This window comes from Panthera leo, chromosome F2 (genome assembly GCF_018350215.1).
Source record: "Panthera leo isolate Ple1 chromosome F2, P.leo_Ple1_pat1.1, whole genome shotgun sequence".
Classification (NCBI taxonomy): domain Eukaryota; kingdom Metazoa; phylum Chordata; class Mammalia; order Carnivora; family Felidae; genus Panthera; species Panthera leo.
Window position 1 is genome coordinate 8,555,744 of NC_056695.1, and position 22,589 is coordinate 8,578,332.

The window sequence follows — 22,589 nt, forward strand, 5'->3', positions numbered from 1 at the left end:
TCTCACGAGGGGCCCAGATATTTGGCCTACTATTATTCTGGGTGCTTCTGTGAGGTTGTTTTGGGATGAGATTGGCATTTTAAAAAAATTTTTGATGTTTATTTATTTTGAGAGAGAGAGAGAGCCAGAGCCAGAGTGCGAAGGGGGGAGGGACAGAGGCAGAGGGAGACCCAGAATCCGAAGCAGGCTCCAGGCTCTGAGCTGTCAGCACAGAGCCCGATGCGGGGCTTGAACTCACGAACTGTGAGATGACGACCTGGGCCGAAGTCAGACGCTTCATAGACCGAGCCACCCAGGTGGCCCTGAGACTGACATTTAAATCAGTACACTGAGTAAAGCAGATTGCCCCTCACCCCAACATGGGTGGGCCTCACCCAATCACTCGAATGCCCAAATAGAACAAAAATGCTGACCCTCCCGGGAGTAAGAGGGACTTCCTCCTACCTGACTTTGAGCTGGGGCACTGGCTCTTTCCTGTCTTCAGACTTGAACCGAAACGTTGTCTCTTTCCAGATCTTCAGCCTATGGGCCTACAGACTGGAACTATACCGTTATTGCTCCTGGTTCTCCGGCCTTTGGACTGAGACTGGAACTAATCCACTGGCTCTCCCGGGTCTCTGCTTGCTGACTCACCCTGCAGATCTTGGGACTAGTCAGCATTCACAATCACATGAGCCAATTCCTTACAATAAATTTCATATATTTCAATAAATGTCATGTATATAGAAGTTATTGGTTCTGTTTCTCTGGAGAACACTAACACATCATTATAAAACAGGAACCCAAATTATATAATAACAGCTTACGAATTTAAATGTCTTATACGATAATTTTTATTGGTTTCATTTTTGTGTATACATAGAAAATGTTGAAGACTGAGTGAATTCTCTGCGCATGTTTTTAAAATAATCACAGTCAAAGGTGACCATCCGTTTTAACACTTCAAAATACTCCTTTGGGATTCATGATGTAAATGAGAACACTTTTGTGCTTACGGTTTGTGCTTTCTGCTTAAAAGGACTTCAGTTCGTCAGCCAGTTCGGCTACGACTCACCTACAGATACTAAGACGCGTTTCTGAACACCATCCGAAGCTTGTCCTTTTTCCCGTGATCCCTCTCTCCCTGAGCAAGTCAGCCTTTGCGTGAGACCAGCCGCCCGGGGAGTGGGGCGCCGCGACGTCCGCATTGCAGGCTGTCAGCACCCGAGCAGGGTGAGGTGGGTGTCCGTGGAGGGGCTGCCTGGCGCAAGGTGCTGTCGCCTCAGTGGGGTGAGGGGTGCTGCCTGGGTGGGGGGCCCCGGTGCCAGGGTGCCGGAGCCCGAGCAGGGTGAGGTGGCGTTACTGCGATGGCAAGGGCAGCCGGGCTTGGGGCGTCCGGCCCAAGTGGAGGGTCTCGGTGCAGGAGGGCACGCTTGCAGGAGGCAGCCCCGAATGAGGTGCCGCAGCCCACGTGGGGTAAGGAAAGTATCCAAATTTCGGTGCCTGGAACCTTCAGAAGCGTCAGGGGCATGACGGTCAAAGGGACACCAAGGAACCGTTCCGGGCTAAATGAGACACACAAGATCTGTTAACTCAATGGGATGCCTGACTGTTATCGGGATCCCTGTGCTCTAAGGGGCAAAACTTGGAGGAGATGTGAGGACTGCACGGAGCTAACGTTATCAGCGTGAATATTCTCATTTTAACGGCTGTATTATGGTTGTGGAGAATGCATTTTTGTGCCGGAAACAATACACTGAAGTGTTTGGGGGTGATGGAGTGTCATGTCGACCACCTTTACCCAAACGGTTGACAAAATGTTCTTTGTACTGTTTTTGCAGCTTTTCTGTAAGTTCGAGATTATTTCAAAAGAAAAACAAGAAGAATCTTTAAAGAACATGTGTCAACCTCATTTTCTGGCATCGTGGCAACAAAGGACTGAACTGCGATAAATCGGTCTTCCTGGTTTTAGTGTAATGGTTGATTTCTCCTTCCTCAGTTTTGCTCTTGTGGGTCTTCTTTCATTTTTTTGTAAAGCAAAGTTTAGTGGGATTTATCTTTGAAAAAGACTTAAGCCCACAGTGCTGACCTTTTTAGAAATGAAAACACTTGAGGCTTCATAATGCAAATGTGCCAAATTGTAAGTGAACAACTAATGAATACTGAGTGATTAAAAACACCTGTCAAATGCTTACAGGAAAACAATGTCAAAAGTTCTTTCTAAAAAATATTGCCGGGGCGCCTGGGTGGGTCAGTGGGTTGAGCTTCCGACTTCAGCTCAGGTCATGATCTTACCATTTGCGAGTTCAAGCCCCGCGTCGGGCTCTGTGCTGACAGCTCTGGGCCTGAAGCCTGCTTCGGGTTTTGTGTCTCCCTCTTTTTCTCTGCCCCTCCCCTGCTTGCACTCTGCCTCTCTCTCTCTCTCAAAAATAAACAGACATTTAAAAATATTGCAATTTTGTAGAACTGTATCTTTGGCTATTTTATTAGTCTTTTGGTTGAGCTTTCAATAGGTCGGGTTCTTACTTTCCTCAAGCTTTGGCTGAAATATTGTGCGAATGCAAGGGTTAATACAAATGAAGGAAACAAACGTTTGTAATCTGTTTCCTTGAGTGTTCCCTTGGCCAGGTTGTGCCTCTTGACTCTGTTAGTCGGACTTTCTGTGATTTCCTTTCAGTCGCGACTGTGACGCCTGTATATCTTGTCAGAGATACACACAGTCATTCAAACTTACTTAAGTTCGTTTTTTTTATTAACTACCTACTTAAGTGCAAAAATTGTCACCACTCAACTTAGTTGACCTCTAAGCAGAAAAAAAAATGTTTTAAATCTTGTTGTATTCGAGGAACTCTGTACCAGGTATGAGTGAGACAAATTCAAGGGGCCACATTCTCAGATGCATTTCATTTTCTGAAATTCAAATTTATTCAATTTCAAATATTGAAATAGTTCTTACTCTATGCCAATCACTCACCTAAGTACATTAAAAATATTAACTCATTTCATCTTTGAATAACTCCATAAGGGATTTTTAGTATTCTCATTTGATTGGTGAAGAAACTCATATACAAGAATGTAAGGAACATACCTAACCAAAGTCTCAGCTAGAAAAGAGAAAAGCCAAATTTAGAACCCAGATGGTCTGGTTCAGGAGCCCCTACCTTTCAGCACAATGCCACTCTACCGTTCTTGTTAATGACAAATGTCCTATATGGGTTATCTATATAAAACAGATGCTCAAGAAACGTTAAGAATCAGTTAAATCTCAGCTCAGGGTTGCAGACTGAGCACAGATAGTTGCTTCATCTCTGCCTAGAGACCTCACTGAAACTATCATAGAGGAAAACCAAGGAATAAATAACAAAGAAAATGGAAACAGATTTGCGAGTTCAACTTTCTGGAATTCAAAAAAACCAATTTAGTCAAGTTCTTTGGTCAAGGAATTCACAAGGGAAATTAGAAAATACCAGGAGACAAATGAGAATGGAAACACAACACACCAAAATGTATGAGATAAAGTGAAAACAGTACCAACAAGGAAGATTATAGGTGTAAACGCTTACATTAAGAAAGTCTCAGATCAGTAATCTAACTTTACATCTCAACTAGAGAAAGAAAAAGAAACTCAAAAGTTAGCATGAGGAAAATACTAAAGATGAGAGCATACACAAAATAGAGAATAGAAAAAACCCCGATAGGGTATCAACAAAACTAAGAATTGGATTGTTGAAAAGATCAACAAAATTTAAAAACCTTTAGCTAGATTAATTTCAAAAAAAGAAAAAAATATTTAAATAAGTAAAATCAGAATTGAAACCTGGGACATCACAACTAACGCCACAAAACCAAAAAGGATTGGGTCACCTGCGTGGCTCAGTTGGTTGAGCATTGATTTTGGCTCAGGTCATGACCTCAGTTTGTGAGTTTGAACCCCATGTTGGGCTCTTGGCTGACAGCCCAGAGCCTGGAGCCTGTGTTGGATTCTGTGTCTCCCCCTGTCTTTACCCCTCCCCGACTCCGTCTCATAATAAATAAATAAATAAATAAAAAATAAATATTTTTAAAAACTCCAAAAAGGATTATGAGAGAATACTATGAACACTTACATGCCAACAAACTGGATAACCCATAGGAAATGGATAAATTCTTAGAAATACACAACGTACTAAGACTGAATCATGAAGAAATAAAAACTTGAAACAGACTAGTAAGGAGACTAAATCTGTAATCAAAACCTACCAACAAAGAAAAGCCCAGGATCAGATGGCTTCACTGGGGAATGCTACCAAACATTTAAAGAAGAATTAACACCAATCCTCAAACTCCTCTAACAAACCAAAGAGAAGGGAATACTTCCAGACTCATTCTTAAGGACAGCATTACTCCAATAAGACACTACAGGAAAACTACAGACTATATATACAAATATTAAATCTTACCTTACACACCTGAAACTATTAAGTTATATGTCAATTATACCTTAATAAAAAAACCCTACAGACCAATATCCCTGATGAATACTGATGCAAAAATCCTCAACAAAATAGTAGCAAACGAAACTCATCAGCATATTAAAAGGATTACACACCATGACCAAGAGGGATTTTTTCCTGGAATGCAAGGATGTCTTGACCCTCATGTATAGGGTCAAATGATTTTCAATCAGGGTGCCAAGAACGCACAGCGGGGGAAAGGACAGTCTCTTTAACAGATGGTGCTGGAAAAACTGGATATCTACATGCAAAACTGTGAAGCCATATTCAAAAATTAACTCAAAATTAAAGACTTAAACTAGGGGCATCTGGATGGCTCAGCAGTTAAGCATCCCACTCGATTTTGGCTCAGGTCATGATCTCTCAGTGGTGGGGTTGAGCCCCACATTGGACTCTGCACTGAGCACGGAGCCTGCTTAAGATATTCTCTCTCCCTCTCCCTCTGCCCCTGCCCTGCACATACGCACGCTCTGTCTCACACAGAAAAATACTTAAACTAATACCTACACTACAAAATTCCCGGAAGAAAACAAAGTTTCATGACAAGGGATTTGGCAATGATTTCTTGGATACGACACCCAAAAGCATAGGCAACAAAAGCAAAGCAGACAAATGGGACTGTACCAAACTTAAAAAAAGCCTGCACATCAAAGGAAACAATCAGCAGTGAATAGGCAACCTATAGAATAGGAGAAAATATTTGCAAATCGCACAACTAATAATGAGTTAAATATTCAGAATATAGAAAGAACTCCTACAACCCAATAAGAACATAAATAACCTGATTAATAAATGGACAAATAACTTGCATAGATATTTCTCAAAAGATACAGAAATGGCTAACAAGTGTAAGAAAAGATGCTCAACTTCACTAATCATTAGAGAAATGCAAATCAAAACACAGTGTGGTACCACCTCACACCCATTAGGATAGCTACTATAACAAAAAACAAATTAAAAACCCAAAACAGAAAATGTGTTGTCGAGGATGTGGAGACATTGCAACCCTTGGTGAGAACGTAAAATGGTGCAGCTGCTATGGAAAATGTAATGGAGGTTCCTAAAAAATGAAAAATACAAAGTTATGCCATATGATCCAGCAATCCCACTTCTGAGTATTCACCTAAAAGAATCGAGAGCCAGATCTGCAAGAGGTATTAATACTCCTGTGTTCAGTGCAGCATTATTCACAATAGTCAAAAGGTGGAGGCCACTCAAATGTTCATTGAGGGATAAATGAATAAAATGTGGTATGTACATGCAATGAAATATTCAGCCTTTAAAAGGAAAGAGATTTTGTCATACGGCACAAAGATGAAGTTTAAGGACATTATGCTAAATGGAGTAAGCCAGTCACAAAGAGAAATACTGTAGGATTTCATGTCTATGAAGTATCTAAAGTAGTCAAACTCTGGGTATAGTTTGTTTTGCATGATGGAAAACTTCTGGAGATCTGTTGCACAGCAAAGTGAACACACTTAACACTACTAAACTGAAAAAACAAGGTAAATAATTACAAAGTAATAATTAAGAGTCCTGTAGACACTGAAAAATGTGTGTATACAATAATATAATGTTTGGGATTAACTTCAAAATAATTTGAAGGTTGGTTGGGGGAGAGAATGAAGTTATACATGAAAACTGTTGGCAGTTCTTAAAGCTGAATGGATTCATTATACCATTCCCTCTACTTCTATGTTTGAAATTTACCAGAACGGAGGAGTTAAAAAAAAACCTCAAGATTATCAAAATGAAAAATTAAAAGTGCTAGATGAGAAAGTCAAAGAAATAATCCCACACTGTGAAATTAAAAAAGACTAAAAGAGCCTGTGAAAGAAAGCTAACAGACATACAGGACCTCCAGGTCACCCAATCACCAGGAGCCCCAGAAAGAGAAACTCAACAAATGGAGGGCAGAGATAAAACACTGATACATTTTTTTTGTCCACCAGATGGACGTTATTGCACTTCCACTACTAGTAGGAATATAAATGGGTGTAATCACTCAAGGGCACCAATTTGGTAACAACTTAAAATTAAAAATTCTGGAATCTAAGGGCAGAAATATCTATTTCTCTTTTATCTCTTCTCTTGTATACATACCTACAAGCTTGTTTTGATGATTGACGTATATTGCAGCAAAGAAGTCTTTGGAATACATTCAATACCCCGAGAACTGGCTGAAAACCATCTGAATTAAGATTCCAATAGTTCACATAATTATGTGAAAACGTAGACTAAGAGTGGAATCAAGGTGGAATCAAAGTGACTTAGACAAAGTCATACCTGAATATAGTAAATGTTCTTAAATAAATGACTAATTCTTCAAATGAGTAATTATTAAATAAATCCTGGTTATTTAACTAAATTCAGGTGCATCCATATAATGCAACATTCATTAAAAGAAATGGTTATGTGCTGCTATAGGAACTTATCCCAGATATATAATGATAAAAATAATTTACGTTAAGTATTCTCATTTGTATTTTTTAAAGAAAGATAGACTTTATATAAAGAGTAGATTATGATTACATACACTTTTATGTACATGAAAAGTTTTGAATAATACAATATTAACAATACCTCTTAGGGTAGGTTCTATGTAAAGAAAAAAAGGCAGTTTACAGAACAAAATGTACAGAAGGATTCACTTCTCTCGTTCTAAAAGTTGAACTTGCTATATAAGTGAACTATACTATTCCTGGAATGAAGTAAATTAATTTGGCTCCTCTTATTTTCAAAAAAATAAAGCTTTGGCCTGGCCAGGTTCTCCAGTATAGTTAGATCTACACATTCACTTTTTTGAAGGAGGATGGTTAGAAAGGCCACGCCTCTGGGGATTCACGTGTACTTCTCTAATGAAGCGTAATTTGACCGAACACCATTGACCAGCAGCGTACCCTGCCCTCTGGGAATCGAGGTCCAGGCGCGAGAAATCTATGCCCTTAGCGAGCCAGACTTGGTTTGGTTGGAAAATAGCCCCTGGAGAAAGGAACACCCATATATGGTCTTGAGATAGTTACTGTTTTGCACGAGTCCCAAAGCAGTATCTTATCAAGCCCACTTAATCCAAATAATGACGTTTGCAGCAGATCTGACTGCTCACGGCCAAGAATTTCTACTTCTACATTCTCTTGCCTGTTCACTTTATAGCCACAGAGCTTGTACACCTGCACTTAGGAATGTCAGGTGAGGACATGTGATCCAGCAAACGCACAGCCAGGGTGGTTTCTCTTGCCTTATGTTTACAGCTCACAGTTGTAAGTACTCTGTAAATCCAAACTCCCAACTTCCAGTGTTTCTTTACATCCCTAATCCATACAAGTTGGCCTCTAAGGCTCACTGGCACCACGACCACTATTTAACCTATCTTTAGGTCAGTACTAAATACCCCAAGGTCCTGCATGGGTTTTGTTTCCAAGTACTACAGATGTTTTTAAATGTTTGAGGAATGGAAGACGACAGCAGTTCCCCAAATTTTAAGTGCTGTGTTTTGGCTGTATCACAGGCTAAATAGCTGTAACTTAAAGACCGCTCCAACTGAGTGGGAAACTTCACAGATGCTCATGTATTAGTTACTCTGGCACATCACCTAAAATTCACAACTGTCGTGAAGGCCATAAAGCGGTTTTCAACATCTTCCGATGTACTGAGGCACACTTTTCACAATCAACCTGTTCTTTAGTCCTAAATGACTTCAACGTTTTCACAGAAGATCGTTTTTCAAACAATTCTCAGGATATTGAGTATATTCCAGAGACTTCTATGCTGCAACTTTGATCATCAAAACAAGCTTGTAGGTATTTGTGTGAAGGCCACACATTACCAGGTACTGAATATTAAAATGATCTTAACTGGTAAGTAAACAGCTCTCAGCAGGGGTCCCCAATGTAGAGAAATCTTAAAGTTGGGTTAGAGGACAGGTCAGGGGCTCACTACTTGGCTTCTGATCAAGAATTCCTTCACTTCTAAACCAAGAACACCAGCCTCTCTGTAAAGAATGGATCACTCACTGCTTGCTTACCCCAGGAACCTTAACTAGACTCCCTGCTTAATTCTTCAAGTAGTATGTTTATGGCCAATGTTTATTAAAGTTACAGTTGAATTTTTTAGTTTCCCAAACTAATTAAACTACTGGAATTTGTGAGTTCATCAGCTTGGCGTAATTCGTTCCTGTCAGTTCCACTCAAATCCCTTCAGTCCAAGATGTTGAGGTCTAAGAGGGGTTTTGAGCAGGAAGAGATTTCCATTTTAGGCATGTCCAGTTTGAGCTTGGGAGGTGCACAGGTATCTAGCACACAACTGGATGTATAGAGCAATCTGAGCTCAAGTTCAATTTGAACGCACATAGTTAACTGAAGACAGTGGACAAGATAGTGCAGCAAAGTGAAGGTCTAAGCCCAAACCTAGAGGAAAGGCATTAATTTCATCACTGTTACCCTAGTAAGCATAGCAAATACGATCACGATGACTTTCAGGGCATTTTGTAATTTGCAAAAATGTTTACTTTTGTCAAAATATTTTTGGCAATTTTCTCTAGTAGAAAACTAGACCTATTGAAGATATCCATCTAAGTTTCAAAAAGCAAAAAATCTCAATACTGGAACATCAGCATTCTCCCGAGACACATTCAAGAAAATAAAGCACTAACAGAGCCTGATAGCTACGTTATCCGTTACTGTGCCAATAATGGTTTGGCTAAATAAATTTGGCCTACAGGACATGCTTTTCACTCCTAAAATTAACTAGTATTTATATATAAACTACATGTCAGCATAGCTCCATGTTAAATGGTCTACATATCAAATCAAAACTCCAAGGACGGTATATAAAATACTTTTATAGATATAACCTAAAGGCTAACAAGTGCCAGGTTTACTTTTTTCAACCCGTTCTTCTAAAATATAAAACACCTGCCTGCAAAACCGCAAATGTTCCCAAAACATCTGTTTACTCTTTAGCCTGGTCTTCAGGAGGAGTAACGTTAACTGGCAGAACTTACTGTTTCCCATGTTACCTACCCACCAGAATACATTAGGTTCTCAAGTCATAGCTGCATCCCAGAAACTTTAGATTTGCAGCACCCTGTGATCCATCAATTTAGAATTTGGGGGTAGGATCCAGACACATCCTTTGAACAAGCTCCAATATGCAGCCGTAGGTTTGTCAATCCTGAAGACGTCACGCGTTGCGTGAACACAACGCAGTTCTCAAGTGATGTCAAGTGCGAAGGGCTTCAGTGGCCTCTAAGAGGCCTAATGAGAACAAGCGAGACCACCCCAGGACATTCACCTAATTCTGGCCAGTCCACCTGCAAGATGGACTAAACTTCGTGGCACAAATGCATATTGCTAAAATCTGATGGCATTACGAATGAAAGTCAACGAGATTTAACTGATAACCAATTTATTAAAAGGCCGACTTAAGCATCTGCAATGGTGACTTCCACCTCAACTCCTGGCTCGATACTGATGGAAGTAATCTGTTTAACAATCTCAGACGGACTGTGCAAATCAATGAGCCGCTTGTGGATCCTCATCTGAAAACGATCCCAAGTCTTAGAACCTTCACCACAAGGAGTTTTTCTTGTAGTGATTCTCAGAGTCTGCAACAAAAGACAAAGGACACCAAGCGTTTATGGCTTTACGCTGCTCTCTAAACATGCGGAAGACCGTTGCGCCCGTTCCCTGGGATTACTCCCCGGGGCATCACCCCTCTCCTGGCACCGACCTGCAAGGCCAAGTCCGTGTCCACTCAGCCCGCCCGGTGCCCTTGGGAGCGCCGCACCCACCCAGGAACCAAGAGCAAAACTTCCCCAGCGACCTGTAAACACCCGGTACTCAACGTGGACAAACTCTAACCGCTCTTCTCTCGGGTTGTGTGGTTTTCCCACCCCTCTGACTCATTTCACCTTCGTGGGCATCCGAACCGGTCCTTTCACTTTGAGATTCTTTTCCTTGGCGCCTCTGATCAAGTCGGCACACACTACAGGGAAATAAAAGCATCTTTCAGTTCGTCCCAACAGCCAAAGCAGCCCTAAGAAACCTGAACTGATGCTGGCTCAGAATAGCGTATAAAACTATCATCATAACTCAACACACTTATTTCCTCATCGCCAACAAGAATTTAAGAGGCACCAACAGTTAAGGGGGGGATCCTTCTCATTTTCCCCTTGCAAGTTAAACAACTTGTCACTTGACTTTTCCGAGTCGATCCTGAACAGCAACAAGTCAAATTCATCGTTTTTTTTATTTTATTTTATTTTTTTGCCCAAAGCCACCGTACTGACCCTTCTCCAAAGATTTTACGTTGCGGCTGGTTAGAGTGATTCTAATTCGGTGAATCGCCACCTCCGGTTCCACGGGGGTCTTCCCGGTGTCTTTAAAAGCCTAGCATTACACAGATGAACACAGGTCTTTTAAAAGCCTAGAAACACGCTGCATCGCGTCTCCCCAGGCTCCTCCACCACTTCAGGAGCCCCTTTCCCGGGTAAGCGAGGCTCGCGCCTTCGCCGCTTCCGCCCAGCCCGGCAAGCGTCCCAACAAGGGACCCAGTCCCGCCACGTTCCGAACCGCGCGGCGCCGCCCCCCGTCTCACCATGGCTGCGGCGCGGCTTCCTGACCGACTTGTTCCTCGGCGAGAGCGAACAGCGGTGAGTCAGGAGCAGGCGCGGGGGCCTCCAAAGCACCGCTCCGGCCGCGACCGCGTCTTCCTCAAAGAGAAGGGCTTGTGGCCTGCGCGGCACTTATATAGCTGCGCTCCCGTCTGCATCCGGGTCCCGCACGAGTCTCCGCACTGCCCCGGAAGAGGAACTGCCCTCAGGGCTACGGAGGCGGCTGCGCGAGCCGGGGCTGGAGCGCCCGACGAGCTGGCGGGAAAGGTGCGGCTGCGGGCGCCCCCTTTCGGCCGGGAGGAGTCAGAGCCCCGCGAGGTGGCGTCTACGCCAGCGCTGTCACCACCGCGGTCCTTTAACCGCCTGGGAGAGATGACCGGGAGATTGCGATCTAAAACCTGAGAAACTCCTCTGCCGGGCGCCCCTGCCCCTGGTCTCTGCAAAATCAAAACGACGCCTGTGGTTTTTACAGCGCAAATGTTTCTTCCCATACAAACCGAATCACTCGTTCTCTGAGCAGGTGGGTAACATCTCTGAGTGTAACTCACCTGGATATTGGGAAAAATGACTGACAGGCTGGGCGTGTTGTTTTTAAAGTGAGTAGGCCGTTGTTTTCATAGCCTGAAATACCTTTTCGTGATACTTTGCCTTCTGGCTTCGCAGACCGGTAGAAGCATGTAATCCGTTTCTAGAAAGCACCTGAACTTGGGTTCTTTCCCTCCGGGAACGTGATGCCTGGCTGCTGGGATTATCCTGGAGCGTGTTGTGCCTCCAGAGGCCCATCCTGGCGACCCAGGCTCTCTCCCTAACTCTAAACATGTATCCCCTCTCTGTTCGGATAAGTAACATCGGAAAAGACCCTTCGAGATCGCCTGAGTGTATGGGACAAAGTACAGTGGAAAAACTTAAGAGCGGTCAACTGACTTGGGTAGCCAGGAGAGAGAGCATAACGAGGACACGTGTACTGAAAAATGGCAGAGTGGTTAAGTAGAACGACATAGGGACGGTGGGTTTTGGTGCAGGGCAGAAGGAAGGGTAAATAACCTCGTTATTTTACAGGTGAACTGTTGGGTGCATGAGACTTCTTTGCTCCGACACACTGAACTGGTGGGCAGAGCTCTGACCCCTCCAGCTAGGGCTCCTTCTTGAGCCCTTCTCTTCTGTTCCTTGAAGGGAAATGATGTTTGAAACTTTCATGAAATAACAGCATTAACTTACTTATTTGGTGATAACTGGGCAGAGCTACTAGCTGGCTTTCTTTGACTCACAAAAATATGTATACTAGGTTTTTCTGCCATTTAACAATTAATTTCAGTGTTAAAATTTGTACCTTTCTAGTTCATTTTATTCTAAAATGGCATCCATTGGCTGTAAAAAAAAAAAAAAAAAAAAAACCACAAACATATCCATAGAATTTACAGCAGAAAATCTGAAAACCAGAATTCTTAGTTTACTAGCTGTAATCTAAATGAGACTTCGTAACTTAGGGTTTGACTGTGATGGCGACCAGTAGGAATGCTTAAGTGTATTTGTGATTTTTTTTAGGAACAAATCTGGTCCATCTATTCTTAGGTTTGTTTCCCCTCAAGCACTTGAGAAAGCGGTGAACAAATTAACTTCCTTGACCACAGAAAAGAATTTCAGTATAGGAAAAGGCAAAATGTGGCCCAGCATGTATGGGAATAACTCTTGATGTGACCAGAACTAAGGAAACAGCTGGTTGAGGTAATATTAGAAGGCTGTAGTGAAAATTTACAAAAAAAGAAAAAGAACATAATGAAAACACCGCTACTTTCATTTTTTTAAAAATATAATTTATTGTCATATTGGCTAACACACAGTGTGCTCTTGGCTTTTGGGGGTAGATTCCCCTGGTTCATCGCTTGCATACAACACCCAGTGCTCATCCCAACAGGTGCTCTCCTGTTTTCCCCTCTTCCCCCGCTCCCCCCCATCAATCCTCAGTTTGTTCTCTGTACTTAAGAATCTCTTTTGGTTTGGCTCCCTCCCTCTCTGTTTGTAACTTTTTTTTCCCCTTCCCCTCCCCCATGGTCTTCTGTTAAGTTTCTCAAATTCCACAAACGAGTGAAAACATATGGTATCTGTCTTTCTCGGACTGCCTTACTTCACTTAGCATAATACCCCCCAGTTCATCCACGTTGCTGCAAATGGAATGATTTCATTCTTTCTCATTGCCAAGTAGTATTCCATTGTAACATCACTATTTTCAAATTTACGTTTAGTTCAAACATTTTGTCGTATTTTTCTCTTTAAAGTTAATAGCTCCTGTAGTCCCCATATTAAAAAAAAATTTTTTTTTAATGTGTATTTATTTTTGAGACAGAGAGAGACAGAATGTGAGCAGGGGAGGGGCAGAGAGAGGGAAACACAGAATGTGAAGCAGGCTCCAGGCTCTGAGCTGCCAGCACAGAGCCTGAGACGGGGTTTGAGCTCACAAACCACAAGACCATGACCTGAGCCGAAGTTGGATGCTTAACCGACTGAGCCACCCAGGCACCCTGAGTAGTCCCCACATTTTAATTAAAAATGTAATGTTCTAACATTAGATGTGAGACATTCATGGGAGAAAAAGTGAAAATTAACAATTTATCCAAAAGAAGAAGAAAATGCAGAATGCCATCCATAATGCCATAGATCAATTACTAGATACGCTTATCCTTTGATGGCTTAATCAAAGGATATGCATATTATGCAAATCAGAAATACTGTGGTGTTATGTAAGTTGCCCTTTAAGGCTATGCTCAAATAGATACTTCTTCCAGCAGTGTGGTGATTACATTCTCAACATCTCTATTCGTAGACTTCCTTTGCTGATTTTTGTAGGTCTTTTTTTTTTTTAACGTTTTATTTATTTTTGAGACAGGGAGAGACAGAGCATGAACAGGGGAGGGGCAGAGAGAGGGAGATGCAGAATCTGAAACAGGCTCCAGGGTCTGAGCTGTCAGCACAGAGCCCGACGCGGGGCTTGAACCCATGGACCGCGAGATCATGACCTGAGCCGAAGTCGGCCGCTTCACCGACTGAGCCACCCAGGCGCCCCTTGTAGGTCTTTTCAAATGATCTTGTGAAGACTTCCTTTCTGTGGACAGCCATCTACTGGTCTTTTGCTGTAATGACAGCGTCATCATAACTTCTCACCAAAGGAAATTCATAGAAGTTGAAAACGACTTCATTCATGGTACAGATGGGTACACTGGTGAAATAATGAAGCCGTATTTTCAAATGAATGTGTCAAGAGGCTGTTTAGACACTGTGTTCTTTGCAGAGTTTATGATCTAAATAAATTCGTCTTAAAACTTCTGTCTGAAATTTAAGAATAAAAACCAGAAAGGGTTGAAAACTTTCTCTTGTGGTTACCCGTGTTGTGTTGGTAGGGGAGTGAAATATGGAGGCAATTCCTTGTGTGCCAGGATTACATGTGTGTGCTTAGAACAGTGCTGGGTGTATGGTGTATTCACATCAATTTGTTTGATCTTCACATCGACCCCCCCCCCCCCCCCCCCGGAACGTATTGTATACATGAGGAAGCTGAGTTTAGGTGAGCTGCCCAAGGTCACAGGAAAAGCCGGTGTTTGAACCTGTGCGGTCGAACTCCAGCGTTGGTACACTTAGCCACTACGCTATGGTGTCTCTCACTTACAGAGCTCTTATCATCATCATTACTAGTTGTACCTATGTGCGAGGTGTAAAAGCATAGAAAGGCTTTCTGTATTTTACTCTAGCTGAAATCAGAAGTTTTATTGAGCTACTAATGTGTCCACTGTAAGGCAGAATCCTTATTTTCTTTTAAATTTTTTAAAATGTTTATTTATTTTTGAGAGACAGAGAGAGACAGAGTGTGAGCAGGGGATGGGCAGAGAGGGAAGGAGACAGGCTCCCAGCTGTCAGCACAGAGCCTGACGCGGGGTTCAGATTCATGAACCGTGAGATCATGACCTGAGCCGAAGTTGGATGCTCAATCAACTAAGCCAAACAGGCACCCCAGAATCCTTTTTATTTAATTCTTTGATTTTTTCCGGTTTGCAGTTCTGTAGATACCCAAGGCCACTTAACTCTCTTTGCTCTTAAAACGGTTTCACAAAAGTGAGCAATGGACCAGAACTAGGGACACAGATCTTTTCATTGAGAATGATTCATACGGAACACGCATTGGGTTGGTAAGTTTCCACCATATTTAACTGCAGAGCTCGCAGAATTCTTTGTAGGGGTGGAAACTGAATGTCCGATCCACCAGACCTGAGAGTACTTCTCTCCCTGCTTTGTTTCTCCTGTTCCCAGGCCCGCAGGCCTAAAGATTCTAGCATTTCTTGAAATGCAACCTGAAAAATGGGTCTACTTCTGTCGCCTTGTGCCATTTCCTAGTTTTAGCAGATAACCTGCAGAGGACTCCCATGGTCACACTTTTGTGATCCTGATCTCACACAGGGGAGCCAGGTACCTATCAATCATTTCCCCCCCCCCCCCCCCGGGGTTGTGCTTTTCATGTTGCATAGAATTGGCACAAGTCTTTAGAAAATATTTCTACCATTTGCCTCCCTTTGTGAGAAGATTGGAACCTATAGCTTTCACCACACACGAATGCTGCCGCGTTGCCTTTGTGTGGTGGACAGCCTCAAATGTGGCCCCCAGCGATCTCCGCCACCGTGTTATTCGTGCCCCTGTGGAATCCCCTCCTCTTGAGTGTGGGAACATGTGAGTTGCCTCTGAACACGAGAATTTAGCAAAAGTGCTGGGACATTACTTCTGTCAATAGATTAAATGGGGTTCTGACACCTGACTATCTAGAAGACTCTCTCCCTTTGTTGGATTTGATGAAGCAAGCCGCCACGTTGCAAACTGCTTTAGGGAGGGACCCACGGGGCAAGGAAATGAGGGCAGCCTGTGGCCAACAGCCAGCAAGAACTGAGGCGTCCGGTCCAACATCCCTGAAGAACTGAAATCCTACCGACAGCCATGTGACTTTGGAAGCAGATCTCTCCTTTCAGACGAGACCTCAGCCCTGGCCGATACCTTGAGTGCAGCCTTAACAAGAGACCCTGAGCGGAGAGCTTCCTAAGCTGAGCCTGGATTCCTGATCCACAGACCCTGTGAGATAACGACCGTGTTGTTTTCCTCTGCTAAATGTGTGGTAACTTGGCAATAGATCACTACCACATTGGATACACACAACATGTTTGAACTGATGAAATGAGCTGCAAAGGGTCATGTAGGAGTCCCCAAAGGGTGACCTGAAGTGATATTTGATCATCATCTCTCGGCCTTTTGGCTAAGATCAAGTGAAGTGATATTTGATCAGAGGGTGTTGAACCGCTTTGCCCGTGTCGTTGCGGGGAATGCAGAATCATAGGCTGCTTGCGTAAGAGATACCTGTTCTTCAGAGTTCCTTCCTGTTGCCTTTGTGAACTGTTGCTGGCCTGTCAACGGCATGGAGGCTGCCCTTTCTCGTAATCACGAGGCTCAGAGTGTTCCTCCAGTCAGCTTGTCCCCACGGGTATCTCTCAACTGGCCCTGTGTGGTGAGGAGTAACTTTCGAGTAGCTTCACTACCTCCCTTAATGTTCTTTAGAGCCAAACTCATAATTGTAATTTGAAAGATCTTTATTCTCTGCTGGTAAACTAGCCATTTGAAACACACTTCAAGTTTAGACATGGTCTTATTTCTGCTTTCTTTTTTTTCTTTTTATTAACAAAAAAAATTTTTTTTAACATTTATTTATTTGTGAGAGACAGAGCAAGATAGAGCACGAGCAGGGGAGGGGCAGAGAGAGAGAGGGAGACACAGAATCTGAAGCAGGTTCCAGGCTCTGAGCTGTCAGCACAGACCCTGATGTGGGGCCCAAACCCACAGACTGTGAGATCATGACCCAAGCTGAAGTCGGATGCTTAACTGACTGAGCCACCCAAGCAACCCTCTTTTTTTTTTTTTAAGTGTATTTATTTTGAGAGAGAGAGCATGAGGGAGGGAGAGAGAGAGGGAGGTAGAGAATCCCAAGCATGCTCCGCACTGTCAGCACAGAACCCAGTGTGGGTCTTGAACTCACCAACTATGAGATCATGACCTGAGCTAAAATCAAGAGTCAGATGCCTAAACAACTGAGCCACGCAGGCACTCCTTTTTCCACTTTCTTTTATTACGTCGATTCATCGCACAGATCTTTATGGATTGACACCTGTGTCTCGGCAGTTACAGGCACTGGGAATACGATGGAAAACGAGACCCTTGTTTTCATTCCTGCCTTACGGAGCATGCCTTTTAGTGGAGGAGACGGATAACTGGCTGTAAAATAAGTGGGAATTTCAGCGGTGATAAATTCTATGAAGAAAACAGCACAGGATATGTGCATAGAAGTTGTGGGGTCTGCAAGGGCCTCCCGAAGAGGCACATCCCTCGCGACCCCTGGTTGCAATCTACGGAAATTACTTCTGGATCACTTTAAGCAAATTAAAATGTGGCAGGGCTGCAGAACCGGCTTCGGAGGGTATGCCGCAGTTGTCCCGGGGCTGAGCCCTGATGTTGCAGTGTCCTCTTGTGACCCCAGCTGTGCTGCACCGTGGCCACTGGACAGTGTATCGAAGCCCCTGCCTTGACGACCGCTGGAAACCGGATCCATGTGCCGCTGCAGTCGTCGCTCCTTCCGGATTCGGCCCGGTTCCTTGTTTCTCGATGCCAACATCTGATGGGCAGAGCCTAGCTCGTGTGGCCGTGGCCAAGTTGCCGGGAAAGTGATATCTGGCATTTTCAGCTGTGTAGCCAAAGAGAACAGCAAGTGACTCTGGAGGTGTCACTGGGCAGAGCATGGGATCACAGGAAGGAGCCAGCGAGGGAGTAAGCTGGGGGAAGAGCTTCTTAGTCAAAGGGGACAGCAGAGTCCCCAGGGGAGAAGTAACCTTGTTTGTGAAAAAAGAGAAGACGCAGCACGGTGGATGAGAAAAAGGTGAACGGAATTGGAGTCAAGGAGAGGGCAGAGCCGGGTAACGTGCCTTGCGAAGTAGGATTTGGAGCCTGGGTCTTATTCTAAGTGCAACAGAAAACTGCTGCCCATATTAACTTCCTATGGCTGCTGTCAAAAATTACCAACATGTGGCTTAAAACAACACAAACTTATTCCCTCACAGCTCTTGACAGGGATGGTTCCTTCTGGAGGCTCTGAGGAAGAATCTGTACCATGCCTTCTCTCCGCTTCCAGGCCTCTCTCCTACCAGGACGTGGCATTCCTTGTCCTGTAGACTCATCACACCAGTCTCTGCTCTGTCTTCACATGGCCATCATCCTGTGCCTCTGAGTCAAATGTCCTTCTTTCTAAGGGCACAAGTCATTGGACTTGGGGCCCACACCAAATCCAGAATGATCTCATCCCAAGGTCCCTAACTTAATTGCGTCGACAAAGACTCTATTTCCAAATAAGTCCACATTCACAGGTACTGGTGTCAGGGCTTCGACATATTTGGGGGACATTACTTACGACACCACCCAAGGGTTTTTGTCCGGGGAGGGCTACGATCTGATTTGTGTTTTGAGGAGATGAATTGTAGGGGGATGATGGTGAAAATGAGAAGTTAGGAGGCTGTTGCAGGTAGGATGAGCTTAGTGTTATATACAAGAGTGGTAGCCTTGGCAATGAAGGCGACTGGAGATCGGAAACAGAGTTTGAAAGTCGATTCTATGGCACTTGTCGATGGGTTGACTGTAGGTACTCGGGCAGGAAAAAAAATCAAGAATGTCTCTTGGGTTTTAAGCCTGATGAACTAGGCCACTCACCGGGGTGGAGAGGCCTGCGGAAGGGACAGGTTAAGTGAAGATTGACAGTTCTGTTGTAGACACGTTCAGTCCCAGATGAATATTAGACATTTAAAGCTATGTATACCATGGCTGTTCGAGCCTCAGGCGGAAGGAAATGTCAGTCGTACTGATGCCGTCTGCATTGCACGTTGTGATATGTTGGTTGTCGTGGGTTACTTTGCTTTTTAAAAATATTGCACTGCCCTATTGCTGTTCTTTACTACTGAGTTTTTTTGGCACTCCTTAAATATTATACCTGAGGTGATTACCTCCTAAGGCCTCACCCTGGTCCTGGCTCTGATGGGCGCGGGTAGGAGAGGCAGCTGTAGGGCAGCAAAGGGCGCACTGATAGGAGCTGTGAGGACATGCTTAAGTCCGCTGCTGGGGTGGCCACCTCGCAAGGGTCACGCTATCTACACGGGCCTCAGTTTTCTCATTGTAAAAGGAGGGTGTTGGACTATGTGATCTTCCAGCTCTGAGAAGCTACTGCATGGAAATAAACAGATCGAGAATATCTCTTCACCGCCAACATATTGCCAGACACGCAAGATGGCTTCTGCCTCTTTTGTCCCTCCTTCCTGCTCCCCAACACTGGAGGAGCTAGATATAGAATCCACAGGGGAGAAGGCTTGAAATGGCAGATGGGGACTCCTCTCTCCCCATTCAAGTCCTGTGGTCTCAGGTGGCCATTCATCTGATTTGGCCAGGGCAGCCTCAGTACGCGACCAAGGTGTTGTTTTGACCAGCGCCAACTTTCACTCAAGAATGCTCCGATTTGGATTGTTAATATTATGGTCTCTTTACTCAAGCACAAGTCCGACGGGTGATAGCGAGGAAAAGCCTTCGAATTGGATCAGTTTAGGGTTTTAAACTGCATTGGGACTGAGTTTTAATAACCTGAAGTTAGCAGAGAGTCATTGACTCTTCCCTAGATTTTAATTAAGGGATGGGAAAAGATGAGTGACAAAATGCAATTGAAACCAGTAATTAGATTTAAAAAAACCTTTTCCTTGTTTATACCTCACTGGATGGGACACATCAAGAAAATAATTGATTGCTAAGAAAGACCCTCCACGTTCTGAGATTATTTTTTAAATTATGGTTTCTTTTAGTAATTTTCATTTTGGAATGAATTTAGGATTTTGTCAAATGCCTTTTCAGTAAGTAAGTAAGTAGGTGTTCATACTAATATGGTGAATAGATTTCTTAATATTGAGCCTTTTTTTTTTTTTTTTGCATTCCTGGGGAAAAATATCTCTTCACAAAACGTATTACAAATGAGATTGTTTTTAAGATATGTGTGTGTGTGTGTGTGTGTGTGTGTGTGTGTGTGTGTACATATTTATGTCCTGGCATCAGAGAAACAATTTGGAAGCTTTCCTTCATTCTGCACAAAGTTTATATAGTAGTGTGGTTATGCGTGTCTTAAAAGATATGGTAGAATGCATGTTTTATTGAGAGGTAACTCTAAACATTAATTTCTTCTATGGTAATTAATTTGCCTTGGTATCTCTGTTCTGGGGTCACTTTTAGCAATTTATAATTTTCTAGAACAGTGATTCTCAAACTTCCCATTCTTAGTAACTCTTCATATGCTTCCAAATTATTGAAGACTCCAAAAGCTTTTGTTTATGTGGCCCGATGTCTCTTGGTGTTTGCTGTACTAGAGACTAAAAATGAGGAAGTCTAAAAACATTTGTTCATTATTTTAAAAAATTATAAACTTACTCATTGTTAACATTTTTATGAAAAATAACTGTATTTTCATTGTTTTATATTTTTGCAAATCTCTTTAATGTCTGGCTTAATAGAAGAAAGCTCACTTTTCATAGCTGCTTCTCCATTCAGTCTGTTACAGTAGGTTGCCGCGGCTGATGTGTAGAAATTCTGTGTGAGCACAGATAAGAAGTTGGAAAAAGGAGAAGAATTTTAATAATCTATTCGGATATTTGTGGATAATCTTCTTTGATGCACTTACACTGGATAAGTGGCAGTTTCTTAAAGACTAATGACAATGAGAATCTGAAACCACATCAGTGGCCTTTTTGTACTCTCCTATAATAATATCTATTTGTCCCGCTTTCACTTTGAATGGACCTTTTACCCCTACTCGTGCATGATTTTGTGACGTCTTGCATTGGTCACTTGGAAAATATTGGCTTCTGAACTTATGCAGATTTTCTACATGTTGACATATTTCACTTTACAATATTTTAAAAATTACATTTCTTAACTATCACTACTCAATTTGTCAGAAAAGTCCTTTCAGTATTAGGAAGCTGTGAAGTTCATGGTGGCAGACATAGGTTTTCCAAAGTCCTCTGACTTTTGGAAACTAAATTCCACTTACAAACAATATGAAGGATAGTAGAAAAAGACACCACAAGGGAGCCACAAGTCTGCTTGAAGGCTCAAATTTTGTCATTAGCAATTGGCTGTTAATTGTTTTCCTTGAAGTGACAGACTCCGTGCATTTAACGTGTACTTCCAATTTGATCACACAGATTATTAAAAGGAAAGGATGGAGATTTAGTAAAATTGATTAGTTTTACCACTTTTGGCATTCATCTAAAATTGTTGCGGGTTTTTTTGTTTGTTTGTTTTACTGAGCTAATTAAGCCTGACTTAATATATTTCAGAGCCATTTGGAGTATTTTATTTTCTGTGAATAGTCTATTGGTATCCTCTACCCCTGTTTTTCTATTAGGTTATTTGTTTTTATTCAGGTATTTGGTAGGAGCTCTCTGTTATGCGCATTAGCTCTTAATCTGTGATCTGAGTTGCAGATATTATGTTTCAGTTTGTCAGTTATCTTCTAATTTTGCTAATGTCAGTTTTTACTATGCAGAAGTTTTATTTTTTTGTTGTCATTAATTACACTTTTATTCCTTTGGATTTGGGGTCATACTTATCTCTCACGGCTTCCTTTTTAAAAATTTCCGTTGCTTTTTAATGATGCTTCTAAGCTTTCATTGTTTATCTTTATTTCTTTGATCCTTCTGAGATATATTCTGATGTAAGATAGTAGGTGGTTTCAAATTATTTTTTTCCAGATGTACCTAGTTGTCTCACTTAAAAAATACACTTAGAATTTCTTGATCTCTATTATAGATGTCTTGTATGGAAAATAATCTGTCAGCACTTATTTGCTGAGCTGTGGTGGTGTGTAAGTGTGCCACGTGCGTGCTATGTACTTTTCCATTTGGTTCTCTTTATCTCACCTTATCTTTATCTTATCAATGTTGAGAGTGAAAAGAGTGGTTGAAATAGAGCCCATTGATGTGCATTATGTTTGTTTTTCATTTTTAACAGCTTTGTTGAAGTATAATTAACATACTGCGTATGTTTACTATTTTTTTTTTTTTTAATTTCAAAAAAAACTTATTCTCTGGCTGTATCCACAGAAGCTACCCGGGGGCAACAACAACCCAATAACCATGAGCTCAACTAGTGCCTGTGTTGTGGTGTCTAAATACCATTCCCCACTACAATAATCCAGGGCTTACTGGAGGGATACCTGATTCGGGATATGGGCAGGAATTTACAACATGAGCTTGGGACATCTTGTTGTGTCACAGAGGAAGGAAGATTAATGGATTATGTCAAAAGAACAAAGGCCAGGGGCGCCTGGGTGGCGCAGTCGGTTAAGCGTCCGACTTCAGCCAGGTCACGATCTCGCGGTCCGTGAGTTCGAGCCCCGCATC

At 42.6% G+C, this 22,589-nt stretch overlaps 1 protein-coding gene and 1 non-coding gene across 2 annotated transcripts; both read right to left on the minus strand.

The window, feature by feature from the left end:
- Positions 1-9,861: 9,861 nt before the first annotated feature.
- Positions 9,862-11,213, minus strand: RPS20 (ribosomal protein S20). The gene is made up of 4 exons (XM_042924174.1): positions 11,070-11,213; positions 10,762-10,861; positions 10,384-10,457; positions 9,862-10,077 (listed from the first exon to the last, which is right to left on the minus strand). The coding sequence occupies exons 1-4, from the start codon at positions 11,070-11,072 to the stop codon at positions 9,895-9,897; spliced, it is 360 nt and encodes a 119-aa protein (XP_042780108.1). The 5' UTR covers positions 11,073-11,213; the 3' UTR covers positions 9,862-9,894.
- Positions 10,527-10,590, minus strand: LOC122211323. Its single transcript, XR_006198631.1, has one exon. It is a non-coding gene; the product is annotated as a small nucleolar RNA U54 (small nucleolar RNA).
- Positions 11,214-22,589: the final 11,376 nt, after the last annotated feature.

Bases quoted from the DNA above. Each gene is read 5' to 3' on its own strand.
- RPS20 (XM_042924174.1), bottom strand. The intron at 10,458-10,761 runs GTCAGTACGGTG...ATTTCCCTGTAG, and splicing joins CGTAAAATCTTTGGAGAAGG to TGTGTGCCGACTTGATCAGA. The intron at 10,078-10,383 runs GTGAAATGAGTC...CTTTTGTTGCAG, and splicing joins CGGTTCGGATGCCCACGAAG to ACTCTGAGAATCACTACAAG.